The sequence below is a fragment of the Gossypium arboreum genome, chromosome 3, assembly GCF_025698485.1.
Source record: "Gossypium arboreum isolate Shixiya-1 chromosome 3, ASM2569848v2, whole genome shotgun sequence".
Lineage (NCBI taxonomy): Eukaryota > Viridiplantae > Streptophyta > Magnoliopsida > Malvales > Malvaceae > Gossypium > Gossypium arboreum.
Genome location: NC_069072.1, coordinates 19,454,870 through 19,469,375, shown reverse-complemented (window position 1 = coordinate 19,469,375; position 14,506 = coordinate 19,454,870). Strand labels below are relative to the sequence as shown.

The following is a 14,506-nucleotide window of genomic DNA, read 5'->3' as shown; positions in this document are numbered from 1 at the left end:
TTTATTATTAATTATTCAAATTGGTAAAAATGAAAAAAGCGAGTGGATTGCCGGCCTCACTGCTGCTCTATTACGGGCGTCAAAATCCCCCATCTTTTCATTCATTAATCGCTTTCACAATCAGGTAAGAAATCACCACAACACCCTTCGAAAAACATAGCAATAATTTTAATAATAAATGTGGAAGATAGGGACAAAAACGTCATTATGAGATGAACGGGGGAAGGGGCCAGATTTACCCAACGGACAAACACTCCCCCCAGTTCTTCAATCACACACAAAAGCGCGCACGTTAGCTGTCTCCCCGGCCACAATATCGTCCCCGGAAACACCATATCGTTGAAACAACCCCCAAAAAAAAAAAAAACTCAACATTTTAAATTTTTAATTATTTTTAGGAAAAGAAAATCCCTGCATTTATATATTGGATTTAATTTTAATGGCGTTTAGCTTAACCTGCGCATCGAGACCTCCCTGACTCCTATACTGAAATCACTGACCACTGCCTTAAATGGATCTGTGTGCGCACTGCAACGCTTCTTTATAACTTCTCGTAACTTCCCCCCCCCCTTTCACCTTCTATATTTCTACGTTTCTATGTCATTTCGAAAACGTTCCGTTTCGAGCTCCGATCGGGTCTCACATTCCCTCGGATCCGGCCCGGTTCTTCCCCTATCGGAGCTTCTCCTACTGCTCTTCCGCTGCTTCTCTTTGTCCCGGGCATTTATTTGAATCCGATCCAACGTCGTCGTCTTAAATGTAAGATTTGTTTGTTTGTTGTTGTTATTGGTTTTAAGTTTGGAAAGAGATGAATCCTCTGTGCTGCATTGCTCCGGTTTCCATCGATCGTGACCGAGCTAACCCGGTGGTTACCAAATCGGGTCCGCAATGTCAGCTAAGCATCGAACCTTCCGTCAGAACAGTTAACTATTCGAAACCGAGTTTCTCCTCTCAAGTCTCCTCAGTCAACGCCGACACTGACAGATCCTCGCCGTCGGTAATGAATCACACCTCCATGGCAATATTCGACGAACCTATTATGGGAGAGGTTAACGCCGCCCACGGCGTCGCCGGGATCCTGTACAAATGGGTGAATTATGGCAAGGGATGGAGGTCGCGGTGGTTCGTTTTGGAAGACGGAGTTCTCTCGTATTATAAGATTCACGGACCTGATAAGATTTTGATGAGTCCATCGAGGGAGAAGAGTGTACGAGTGATCGGCGAGGACTCGGTCCGGTACATGAGGAAAGCTAACTGGAGTAGCAATCGGGTTAACTCGGTGACAACTCACTGCAAGCCGTTTGGTGAAATCCATTTGAAGGTTATTTTGCTTTCTCCCTTCCTTTTATCACTCAGTTCTGATTTCATTTCCGCTTTTTATGTTATACTTATTGCCGTGGCAAAAGGGCCGGTTCTTTCGGTATTTTATTTGAAGGAAAAAGAATATACGTACAATAAACTTTCCCTTTTCGTAATTTTTAATTCTTCATATGTAGTCATTGATGCATGCCTTGAAATTTAGTACTAGAAAATTATGTTGGAAATTCTTTAGGCATTATTTCTTCCTATGCCACTTTCCTTCAATAGAGCCACTAGGAAGGTCCCATCGGACCGAAGCTAGAGACCGCGAAAGATCGGAGGATTAGTAATAGAGAAGAGAAGGTTCTTTTGGGTTAATTCTCAAAAAAGAAAATTCTGTGCTTGGATGCTTTGAAGTAAGGAATAATTGTTTTTGCGAATGTCTGCTTGTATGGTTTCTAATATGGAGATTTCTAAGTCCCTGAGGGGTGTCCATATAGTAGATTATAGCCCTTTACATACTTCTTTTGTCCATTATTGCGGCCATAACCATCGAAATATAGTTTCAGACACCTCTTGGAGGATTAGTGGGAGTAAAGAGAAGATCCTTTTGGGTTCATTGTTAAAAAAAGAGAAGGAAATTCTAAGCTTGGATTCTTTGAAGTATGCAAGTACTTGTTTCTGCAAAAGTCTGTTTCTATGGTTTCTAATATTAAGATCACTAACATTTGCAGAAAGTCTATATAGTAGACTAGCTTTTTACATGCTTCCTTTTCCCGTTATTGTGGCAATAAGCCACCTAAATGTAATTCCAGACATTCTCTTGCAGTTGCATCATTCTGATGAACTCTTTGGAGAAAGATCAATGAGAAAGTAGACATCATTTCTAATGAGAATCAGACTGCGAAATCAGCCTACTTTATTGAAGCATGACACATACACAAGTTCTACACTTTTTTTTTAATTAAAAAAAGAAGACGATGCCCATCAGAAAGCTAAAACACACTTTGACCAAAAAAAGAAAAGAGAAAGCATGTTTCAAGAGAAAGAAAGACAATGCCCTAATTCATATCATTGTTTCAACAATGAGTAGTTCTCTTGCCATCCTCCACCACTTTGACTGGGTCTTAGAAAATTAGGTTCTAACATATTTTATTCTGTTTTTGGGGGAAGATGGCTGAAAAGTTTGGAAACTAATGCTCAGGTTTCTTCGATTCGTGCAAGCAAGTCAGATGATAAAAGGCTGACCATATTCACAGGAACAAAGACTCTTCATTTGCGATGTGTGTCAAGAGAGGACAGAACTGCATGGATTGAGGCCTTGCTGGCTGCTAAAGATCTTTTCCCTAGAGTGCTGTCAAGTAATGATTTTCAACCTTCTGAGGATGTTGTCATCTCAACTGATAAGCTAAGGTCACGCTTATTACAGGAAGGCATTGGTGAGGCAGTCATTAAAGACTGTGAATCAATAATGCTTTTAGAACTTTCTGAGATGCAAAATCAGCTCAAGGCCCTTCAACGCAAACATATTAAGTTACTGGACACCTTGCGGCAATTAGAGGTACATTTGATTTGCCATTGTAGAATTGCATGATTCAGTAATCAAATATATGGAAGAAAGAAGATAGCATTTACCTGTATTCTTTAAACTCTCTTCCAATATGCCCTTGTAGCTTGAGTTGATATGAATTATCTAATGTTCTGCCTATATCATAGATTGTGGTGTTGGTAATTTGATCTTGATGTAAGATATATGACACAGCAACTTAAGAATCAGTTGAATTTGTTTTGGACACTTTATTAGTCTGTTCTGCCAATCTCATAGATTGTGGTGTTTGTAATTTAGTCTTAAGATAATTGAAGCAGCATTTAAGAATCACTTTAATTTGGTTTAGACGCTTGCATGACTAAATTTTTAGGAGGCTATCAGAATAACGAAAATTTCCCTTATTTTTAAATGTTGTATTTTACTAAGATATGCAGAGCCATTTTCCCTTTTCACCTATTGCCTTATATTTTCATATTTGTTTACTTGTCTTATGAAGTTATATTATCTACATGAGTCTTTTCTTGAATATGAATAAAGTCAACTCTGTAAAAATTTTCTTTTGATATGTAATTTCCATCTTCTGACTTGTTTGCAGACTGAGAAAATAGAGCTGGAAACTACTGTAGTTGATGAAACAAAGGAACGCAAGTCATATTGTGGACGATTTAGTGGTTAGATTTGCTTTTAATTATAGTAAATTTCTTTTTGTAATTCCCCCTCTTACACATGTTAGTCTGTGTAACATTTATTAAGCATTGCAGAATTATTTGTAGGCAAATTATTATTTCATAATGTTAAGTGGGAAATTTGATTGGAAGCCCTAGATCACATGTTGGTTGAATGATTGCTTGATTGACTGCAGGAAGATTTAGCTAAATTACTCTAGAAAAGTGACTTTTACATGAAGAGAAGTTACATGATTAGATTCTTTTCCTTACCCAGTGTTCTGTAGATATAGAAGTTGAACAACTCTCTTGCCTGTTTCAGATTTCTACTCTGTCATGTCAGAAGGTAGTGCAACTGATTCTGATGCGGATAATGAAAGTCAAGATGGTGCAGATGTTGAAACAGATGAAGATGATGGAATATATTTTGATACAAATGACTTTTTGTCTTCAGAAGCTTTAAGAAGTGCTTCCTATCGGTGTAGAGAAAGTGGAAGTGGCTGTGTGTTTGATAAAGATGCTTCATTTTCTGATTGTGTGTGGGGGCCTGAAAAGGAAATCAGGATCATTCAATATCCTTATGTCAAAAGAAGGGATAACCTGCCAGAACCAAAGGAGAAAGAGAAGCCAGTTGGCTTGTGGTCTATTATCAAGGATAATATCGGAAAGGATTTATCTGGTGTCTGTCTTCCTGTGTACTTTAATGAACCACTCTCTTCACTGCAGAAATGCTTTGAGGATTTGGAGTATTCATACTTGGTTGATCGAGCCTTGGAATGGGGAAAGCAGGTCAGGTCCTCAGCTCTGCTTTCTTTTGTGGCAAAGAAGTTTTAAAGCATGATCTGCTAGTTTCTTTAATCCAGGTAGATTATATACTGACTTTATGTAGACTAGCATATTAGAAGGTGCCAATACACTTTAAGCTTTTAGTTTGAAGTTGTCTCCTTTATCATTAACAGTTGCTTAGTGACCTTTACTAGTTATTGAGTATCAATGGCTCTTAAACTATTTCTTTCTCATCTAACAGAATAAATAAATAGCATGAAAACAATGGAGGAAATGAAAGAATGAAAGTAATAATTGAAGATGCTTTTTCCTGATAGTTATCTCTTACGCAACGAGAAATCTGTATATGCACCACTGCTGGCTTCATAACTCATTTCTGCGGGTTGATTTGTTGGGGAACCTGTACATAATTTCATTGCCTGATTTTCTCATCCTAGATTGCTGCTTTAAAATAGTTTCCCATCCTCTTTCAAGATTTTATTGCTTTTTATGGGGAACATCCTTCCACTGTATATAGGGGGTTGTTTTATTTGATGTGCTATTTATGCATAGATATCTGCTTCTACCACTCTTCTGCAATAAACATCATTCCCACCCTTTCTTTAAACCCTTTTCATGGGGTAAGACTAGATTGACCAAACATTGGGAAAATACAAGGAAATAAATGCAGTATGGTCAATGAGATCTGTTCTACTGCTGGAATCTTGAATTACTATAAAATTATTATTTTACAAGACTAAAAATGTAAATGGACCCAAGCTAATCAATTTACTTACTGAACTAGCTATCTTGTTGTTTTCATGTATGATCAGATAGGAATAATATGCACTTTTTGAGACATGCCTGTGGTTTTCTTCTACATTGTGTGTTATTGTTTTCTCCCAGGAAAAATAAATGCTGCTAGCATTAAAGTAAAAAGCAGTTCGGAGAAGAAATATCATGAAGAAAGATAAAATTTCCTACTCCAAAGAATTGTTAGCTTTAAAATCTCAAGAATTTGGGAAAAGAAATATCATTAGAAAAAAGTAAAAGTAACCTGCGGCTTCCACCTTATCTCTTGAATGTCTTTATGAACGTCTTTCACTACCATTGTTTTCTGACATTTTCTACCACATATGGTCTGTTGCTTGATTAGATAGATATTGATGCCTTGCAGAAAGATTTTTTGTGGTAGGGGCATTATATGATGTCCCTTCCCTAGCATTTTACAAATATATGGCCACTCAATGCCATATAGTGTCTAAGAAATTTCCAGAAATTGTCCATATTTGTGATGCAGTTCTTTCCAAGTTGTTCCTTTCTTTCATACTCTAAAATTGTAGATGCAGAATTCTAATTCTGTTGCAGGTTTATTAGACATTAAATTAATAAGGAAAATGCTAGTATTTCAGCTCTGTGATTGTTTCTAACTTGTCCAGGGTGGGTCCGTATTCTTTTTCTTTTTTTGGCTGCTAAATGTCTAATTGTTGCTGTGGTGTTTAAGTTACTTTCTTAGGTTCCAGGTGTAAGGAATTCATAGGAGCTTTTAATGAGTTTATTTTTGTTATAATTGAGTGCCAGTGATTGTTGACATTCTGCAGGAAAATGACTTGATGAGAATTCTAAATGTTGCGGCATTTGCTGTATCTGGTTATGCATCGACAGAAGGTCGGCAGTGCAAACCTTTCAATCCACTTCTTGGAGAGACCTATGAGGCTGACTATCCAGATAAAGGACTTCGTTTCTTCTCTGAAAAGGTATCTATGTTGGATTAAGTTGTTCTTGGCTAAATTAATCTGAAACTTTGAGGGAAAGATAAACAAAATGCCTCTGTTGCTCATGGTTGAAATAGGCCAGTTTGTATGAGGTAGTTATATGACATTCAATCTAACAATTGGTTTGATAAGCTGCTTGCTTCCAGGTGAGTCACCACCCAATGATTGTTGCCTGTCACTGTGAGGGTAGAGGATGGAAATTCTGGGCAGATTCCAATCTCAGAGGAAAATTTTGGGGACGATCTATTCAACTCGATCCTGTTGGTATTCTAACTTTGCAGTTTGAGGATGGAGAGACTTTTCAGTGGAGCAAAGTTACCACGTCCATATACAACATTATCCTTGGTAAAATCTATTGTGATCACTATGGTACCATGCGCATAAAAGGCAGTGGCAATTACTCTTGCAAGCTCAAGTTCAAGGAGCAGTCTATCATAGACCGAAATCCCCATCAGGTCATATTTTATTCTCCTTAATGGAATGGTAAACCAAGCTTCATCGAGTATATTCCATAAAGTTACATAGTTTCTGTAATGGTGGACAAGCTCATGATTTGTTTTCTGAAGGTCCACTTTTTACCTCTTGGAAGCAGTTCTAAACGCCAATTGATATGTTGATTCATTGTTATTTTACTTCCTTCTATCTTTAAAATATTATAAAATTTTGGGAATGAGAGGTTTCAGTTGGCCAGAAACATGCAAAATTTTCATAAAGTGATAGTGAAAACAATTTTGGGGTTCTATTTTATGCCAAAGTTGTGCACTGTTGTTTGAAACCTTGTACGCATTGAATGATTATTAACAGTTCTGGTTGACCATAATTTGAAGAAAGAAAAAAATTGATGCTTTCTCTTCAATAATTACAGGTTCATGGATTTGTGCAAGATAATAGGACAGGGAATAAGGTTGCCATGTTGGTGGGGAAATGGGATGAAGCTATGTATTATGTGCTGGGAGATCCAACTATGAAGCCAAAAGGGTATGACCCAATGACGGAAGCTGTGCTGCTGTGGGAAAGAGACAAATCTGATACTAAGACAAGATACAATCTTACATCTTTTGCAATATCCTTAAATGAATTAACTCCTGATTTATTGGAAAAATTGCCTCCAACGGACTCAAGACTGAGGCCAGACCAGAGACACTTGGAGAACGGAGAATATGAAATGGCAAATGCGGAGAAGCTGCGGTTGGAACAGTTACAAAGACAGGTATTTACTTTTACAGTGTTTTCTTTGTTGAGTTCAACGGGTAATGGCCATAGGATCTGAGCCTTGCATGGGTACTTGAGAAATAGCACAGAAATGATTGTTTAGTACTTATTTTGACAGAACCTGTGTTTTTCCTGTAAACAAAAGAGTTGGAATGGTCCTTGGATGACTATTTTGTCCATTGTTGCCTGCAACCTAAGAAAAAAGAAGGGATTGTAGATGTTGGGATTGAATCCTAAATCAACTGAATGCCATGCATGAACCAATTAATCTAAACTTCAGTTTCATCCTCAAGGGACCATGGTGATGAGATTGAGGATCCAAACTAACTCCACTTGATTTATTTGATTTGACATGGATTTAGGCAAGGAAATTACAAGAAAGAGGGTGGCAGCCAAGATGGTTTAACAAGGATGAAGATGGTTGTTATCGATACATCGGAGGATACTGGGAAGCAAGAGAGAAAAGGAAATGGGATGAAATCCCTGATATATTCGGCCAGTGTAGCGGTAGTAGTCATAATTCACCTTCATGTTTGATCGAAGAGTAAGCTATATTTTGTTTCTGCTTGCTCGGCTTATATTTTGGTTATTATTTATATCTTTGTCCCGTCTCATTTCTTGTCTACGAAGATGATGATTATGACAACCTCATGAATCTAGATAGATGTAAGCCTAATGAGCTTTACTTGGGGTGCAATTGCTTTGTCAAATTCAGCTCTATTAGATGCCCTTCCTCTGGGCAGTAGTAATCCATGAAAACATCAACAGAATTGCATATTTTGCCCTTTTATCTTAATTCTCTAATATATGTATATGTGAAGAATTTCTTGTCGGTGCAAATGAGCAATGATAGGACTTACAATTTACAGGTCCATGGCCTGCAAAACCTTTTGGATTTCCTAAAAGATCTTCCTGCATAAAACTGCAGCATAGTAGTCCATACATGTGGTGAGAACTTCAACGCTACTACCCCCTAAACTTTTTTTTTTTTAAATATGTTTTGAAAATACTTTATATTACTTCCTATTGCTTAAATTCATCTCCGTATGTAGATTCATTTTCAAAATTTGATTACGCTTTTTATATTGTCTGCTAAGTTAATACATACAATGCCTATAATGAAAAGAAAAAAAAGGAAAAAAGAAAAACCATTATAATATTTAATGTAAGTTATACATTTAACTTATTTTTAAACTGTATATGCATTTTTTTTTGTAATACTGAATACTTCTAAGCATATTTTAATTATTTTAATTAAATTATTAAACTCCGACAAAAATAAAGTTCTCACATCAAATATAAATTTTTACGACAAAATAACAGTAATTAGCCCTATAGAGCAATAGAATTGAATATATAGGGATCGGTTATCTAATATCGTCTTTTTAGTGATTAAAATTGATGTCGCAGTTACAATCGTGCTCACAATTTATATGTAAAAATGTTGAAAAAAAGATGAGAGGTTTAAATTGGTTAAGATAATAAAAAAGAAAATATAAAAATAAAATAAAACAGAATTAAAAATGTAAAAATAAATAAATTTAAGAATAAAATAGTTGGATAAATATTATCACTAATGTTAAAATTGGTTTATACACACTAAATAAAATTTAACTAGATTTTTCTTAAATATTATCACTAAATAATCTTAAATATTATCACTAAATATTATCACTAAATAATTTAAAATTTAAAAATCAAATTTAGATTAGAATTTAAACTAATTACAGAAATTTAATAATATTAAAAATATTTCGATCTTTATTCAGTCACTTTATAAAAAATCTTCAACCCTTCAAATTTTATCCAGTCATCTTTAAATCTTCAATCTTTCAATCAAGCTCTCCTCTTTATTTTTTATTTCAATTTAGCCCCTTTTTGTAAGAGTTTAAACTCAGCACACTAATTTCATTCCTGATAAGAAAAATCCAAATTTAATAGTATTTTATTTGATAATTAATCAAAAATAAATACATTAATAATACGAATTTATCTTGCTATCAAATTCTCCCTACATAGTCAATGTTTGTCCTCAAGCATGATATCCGCTAAAAATAATTTATCAATCCCTTTCAAAATCAAAACCCCCTTTCCTAGTCAAGCATACTTCAAACAATTAGGTGAATAAAAAATAAACAATTGTTAAATTCAATCAATAAGCATTTTATAAAATCTCGTATGGTATGTCAAATTCAACTATTTCACTAGATTTAGGCTTAATCAAATATGCGAAACAATCATACTCAATATATACTTTCATTTTATATATTTTTTATTTTTTATTTATTTATTTTTTTAAACGTAATCAAATTTTTTGACATGAAGTGAGATGACAACCCAAACACCTTATCCGATTACTCAACCCAACACATGTGCAGCTTTGTTTTTTTACTAATATGAACACTTTCTTCTTATAAGAAACTGTAGGTTTATCCTTCCAGTTTAGGTGAATGCATCCTCCTGAAATTGGACAATCTGTAGAACTTAAGGGTGCGTTTGGACAGTTGTGTAATTGGATAAAAAAACTTTTATAATTATAAAGAATCCAAGTTTAATAATTTAAATTAAAAATATTAATTTATATAATTTAAAAATATTAATTGCTATAAAAATTATTAATACAATTAAACTTTTTTAAATAATAACAAATATTAAAATCAAATCATTATATAATATGTTAATCTAATAAAATAGTTAATAATACGATTACTAATAAAAATACAGCTTTTATTATGATATATCATAAAATAATATATAGTATTTAACATTTATAAAAGGAGTTTTATAAAATGTTGAATAACTTTTAGAAATTTTTATAAAAATTTATAATATAATTATAATTTTATAAAATATACGTATTTACTTTTAGGTCATATATTTATGAGTCTGTATATTCATCAATAGAATTGAGAATTGAACAAACATGTATACATTTTGTCAGAATCAGCCGAACATATATTAAGGCACTAAATTTTTTTGTAACATTAATTTGGATAGTTTGCATTATTTTTATCCAAAATGAATAAATTAAAATAAAGTATTATACTTTGAAAATTTTAATATAATTTATTTTTTGTTTATTTAAATTTTTGTAATAAATTTATAAAATCATGTAATTATAGTTATAATATAATTTTTATGACTTGTATAATATAATTTTTAAAAATAATATTTAAATATTTATAATTTGCTTATGCATGTTTGTCCAGATTCATACATATTTATGTTTTTAGTATAAATTTTATAATTTGTATAAAACATAATTGGATTTGGGTGTTTAAAAATTTCATGTGCTTGGGAAGCCACGGTGTAATTGAATTTGAATGTAATTATTTATGTAATTACTCTAATTCTTAGCTCCCATAAGAGTTGGAAAATGTAATTGAGGGTGCTTCAATTACACCAAATTCAATAGAACCCACCAATTATGATGGTTATCCAAACACACTATACTTATATAATTACAAACAATTACATCAAAGTCCAATTACGAAGTAACTTTCTAAACGCACCTTAAATAAATTATAATGATGCCCGTTTGCCTAACAAAAGCACACTTTTTATGATAAAAGCTTTATCAAATACTTGCTTTTGTAATCAAAAGTGTTTTTCCTGTTGTAAACCCAAAAGTAAGTTGATATTTAGATGTTTTTGTTTTATAGGTTTTGATTGAATTTATCAACATATTTCTTTTTATCATTATAACTATTAACTTTTAATTGCTTAAAGGAGTTTTGATATCCATCTGTCCATTGGAATGGATCCCTGAGGCTGGCAAACATTTATCAGCCAACCTTGAAACAAACTTGTTTAAAGAAACAATTTTCCCATTAAGCTTCTAAATCTCTTTCATGTTCTTTGGTAGGCTGAGGTTCATCCTAATGCTGCTTGATGGACATAGGGTACACAAGAGATTGCTTCAATGTCTTATTTTTCAAGAACCTGTTCATAAACAGGTTTGCCAATTTCTTGAAACTCTTGATGAAAGGTTGTGCCAATTGCAAATACCACGCCTGAGCTGAGTCTTTCGATGTCATTGAAAATGCCTTGCAGTTAACTTTCTTTGAAGCCTCAAATATATTCATGTCATTCACATAATGTGTTAAATGGTCTTGAGGGTCTCCTCGACCATCATACATCATTTTGGGAAATTTAAATGTGAGGGGAACATGATGCGGCAATATTTTTTTTAGCTAATAACTCATTTTTATACTTCTTCACTAATCTAGAGGATTTCATTTTTTTGAAAATCATGTAAATATTTCTTTAACATCTCTACTTTTTATGTAACATCCTTATACCCGACTCGACTATCTAATTGGATATAGAAATGCTAGATTTGAGTACCAGAGTGGTCTTGGCTAAATCATTTAATTCTCTCTTATTTGATCATATTTAACACATATTAGTGGTTTACTATCATAATCCAACCATATAAGATCAATTCAGGTAAAATTTTTCAGTAAAATCTTGTTCTAGGGGCTTATTTTACTCAAAACAGGGCTCATGTATCGATACCTAGCTCAAGGTATCGATAATTCCCCTTAAATATTGATACTTTTGGCTTGGTATCGATACCAAATTGGTATTCTGGAGTTCTTTTCAGGTTTAGGTCAATTTACCACTTTAAGTCCTTCATGTTTTACCCTTTTAAGCCTTTGTTTAGTATTTGAATAATACCATTTCAATTTACCACACAAACATAAATATCATCTTGTAATATCAATCTTTATCTAGCTTAGCTAAGCATACTTTAATCTTGAATAATTCAAGGAATCAACAAAATTTATAAAATCTTACATTTTAGTCCTTCTAACATTTAACTTTAATAATTCCTTAACAAACCTATGTACATGCCATATCTAAACCAAAGAATTTAAATCTTACTCTTTTTCAAGGTTGGCGGATGTAATGAGATAAGTTGAGGTTGATTTTTCTGAATCCAATGCTCTATGTCTAACTTGTACCTATGCGTTAGAAAGTAACGCGTTAAGCTTATGATAGCTTAGTAAGTACCTATTATCTCAAAATCTATTAAATTCTTTAATTCCTAATATTTCATATATTTGCTTATTTACCATATTTCATCTTAGTTTCTTATTATTATACTTATTTATCAATTTTTAATTATTTTACAGTTTGGTCCTTATGACTACATTTTAACAAATAAAATTTACTACTCTTGTTCATACATGTATCATGTTTCACCAATTAACATAAATTTCCATAATTCGTCACCAACCCTTGTCATTTCTTTCACATATTATTTTTACACTTTTGACATATTAGTCCAAATCTTTCTTATAATTCCATTAAACACATTCACAATATCTCAAAGTCCTTTCATATATAATTTTTCACATTTTTCTCTTCTTATACTTACCATGACTTCTCCATTAGCCCATGCTAAACACATTGAACCAAATGGATACTCGGAACATATCAGATAACACAAAACACAGAAGTGCTGTAACACAAAGCACAAAAGTGCAATATCATGAAGCACTGAAGTGCTATTGTAATAGCCAAATTTTAGTGAAATTGAAATAATGGTTTCGGGACCACAAATCCAAGCCAAAAAAAAAAATTATTTTAATATTATTGCATGGTCCGTATTATGATAGAAATGTTATATAAAAATTCTGATAAGAAAATTTTACCAACTATGTGTTTAATTATGAAAAAGACCAAATTGCATAAAATGCAAAAGTTGAGTTCTAGTATCTATAAGTATCAAATAGCTCAAAACTTGAGGTCCTTATATGGTAATTAGACCATTAAAGAAAAGTTAGTAGATATTTTTGATGAATCATCCATGGAAAATTAGAAAAAGGTAAGGACTAAATTGGAAAGTGAAAAAATTTAATGGATGATAAATAATTAAATAAAATAATATCATTTTATATCATCTTCATCCCCAAAATTTGCATGGAAACCCTAGGAGAGAGAAAGGAAACTAATCAAGCTTAATTAAGTATGTTTTCTTGTCTCGTTTTTAGTAATTTTTATATTTTTTAGATCGGGATAGTTTAATCTATCTTTTTTTGGGATTAATTTTAAAAGTTTTCAAAGTAACAAAGTTTTTCCATGGATGAATTTGTTGAAAATTTGAAATTTATGGTAGAAAATGAAAGGTTGTTGATAGATAAATAACTTTTACAAAAAGAATTTTGATGAAATCATGATTTAGGGATTAAATTAAAAAGTGGTAAAACCTATAAAAAAATCTTGAATTTTGTGAAATACAAGTGCTGTAAATGTTATATGAAAATTTTTGTTAGGCTTGAAATAAGGATAAAATTGCATGAATTCCATTTTTCGAGCCTAGGAACGAAATTGAAATTTATGAAAAGTTTAGGGGCAAAATGGTAATTTTTCCTTGAGCGTAAATTAAATCCAATTGAATATGAAATGTGATGAATTGATAATTAAATTCATTTGTATAGATCCAGACAACTCAAATTCGAAGCTAGATCGAGGAAAAGAAAAAGTTTCGGGGTAGTAGATTTTCATACACAAACAAGTGTCAAGGTAAGTTCGTGTAACTAAATTGTGTATATTTATATGTTTAAATTGAATGTTATGTATGTGTATTGTATAAATGCCAAATATGTGAAATTGGTTACATATCTGACAAAGTCCGATAAATATTAAATCCCGCTTGAATAATGAAATTCGATGGATATAGGATTTTTCCTGATTGGTTGTGTTCCTGCATATGTTGCGGACACACCATAGCTCTTATGAGCATTCTGTTATAAGCCCTCTCGAGCATCCTATTATATAGTTCCTACGAGTGCCCTGATTAGTAGTAATCATGCATGTGTTACGCACTATCGCAGCTCTGTGTGAGCGTCCTATTACATGATTAGATCAGTTGTGATCCAACATATAATGCGGACACAAATGCAGCTCTACGTGATCATCCTGATATAAGCTCTTATGGGCTTCCTAAAATGACTTGCTTGAACTCCCTGTTACCTTATCCGATGCTCCTTGATATTAACTTTTCAGAGTTATCTGCTAAGCTCTGTGAGCTCCTTGAATAAAACTTTTATGAGTTTCATGTTTAGCCCGGATAAACGTCTTGTTACATGGCTCAACTAAGCATCTTAATATGTGGCTCGAGAGTATGCTCCCTGATTAAGTGCCCTAAAAGGTACCCCTGATTATGAATTGACGTTTACAGTTTTGTACACCTTATGTGTACTAACTGAGTATCCATCGATATTTCAATAATT

At 32.9% G+C, this 14,506-nt stretch overlaps 1 protein-coding gene across 1 annotated transcript; it reads left to right on the top strand.

Moving 5' to 3' along the window:
• The first annotated feature begins 264 nt into the window (after nt 1-264).
• LOC108476040 (oxysterol-binding protein-related protein 1D) lies at nt 265-8,331 on the top strand. The gene is made up of 9 exons (XM_017778097.2): nt 265-1,321; nt 2,504-2,860; nt 3,444-3,519; nt 3,836-4,302; nt 5,880-6,035; nt 6,200-6,508; nt 6,919-7,263; nt 7,628-7,809; nt 8,135-8,331. The coding sequence occupies exons 1-9, from the start codon at nt 809-811 to the stop codon at nt 8,166-8,168; spliced, it is 2,439 nt and encodes an 812-aa protein (XP_017633586.1). The 5' UTR covers nt 265-808; the 3' UTR covers nt 8,169-8,331.
• Nucleotides 8,332-14,506: the final 6,175 nt, after the last annotated feature.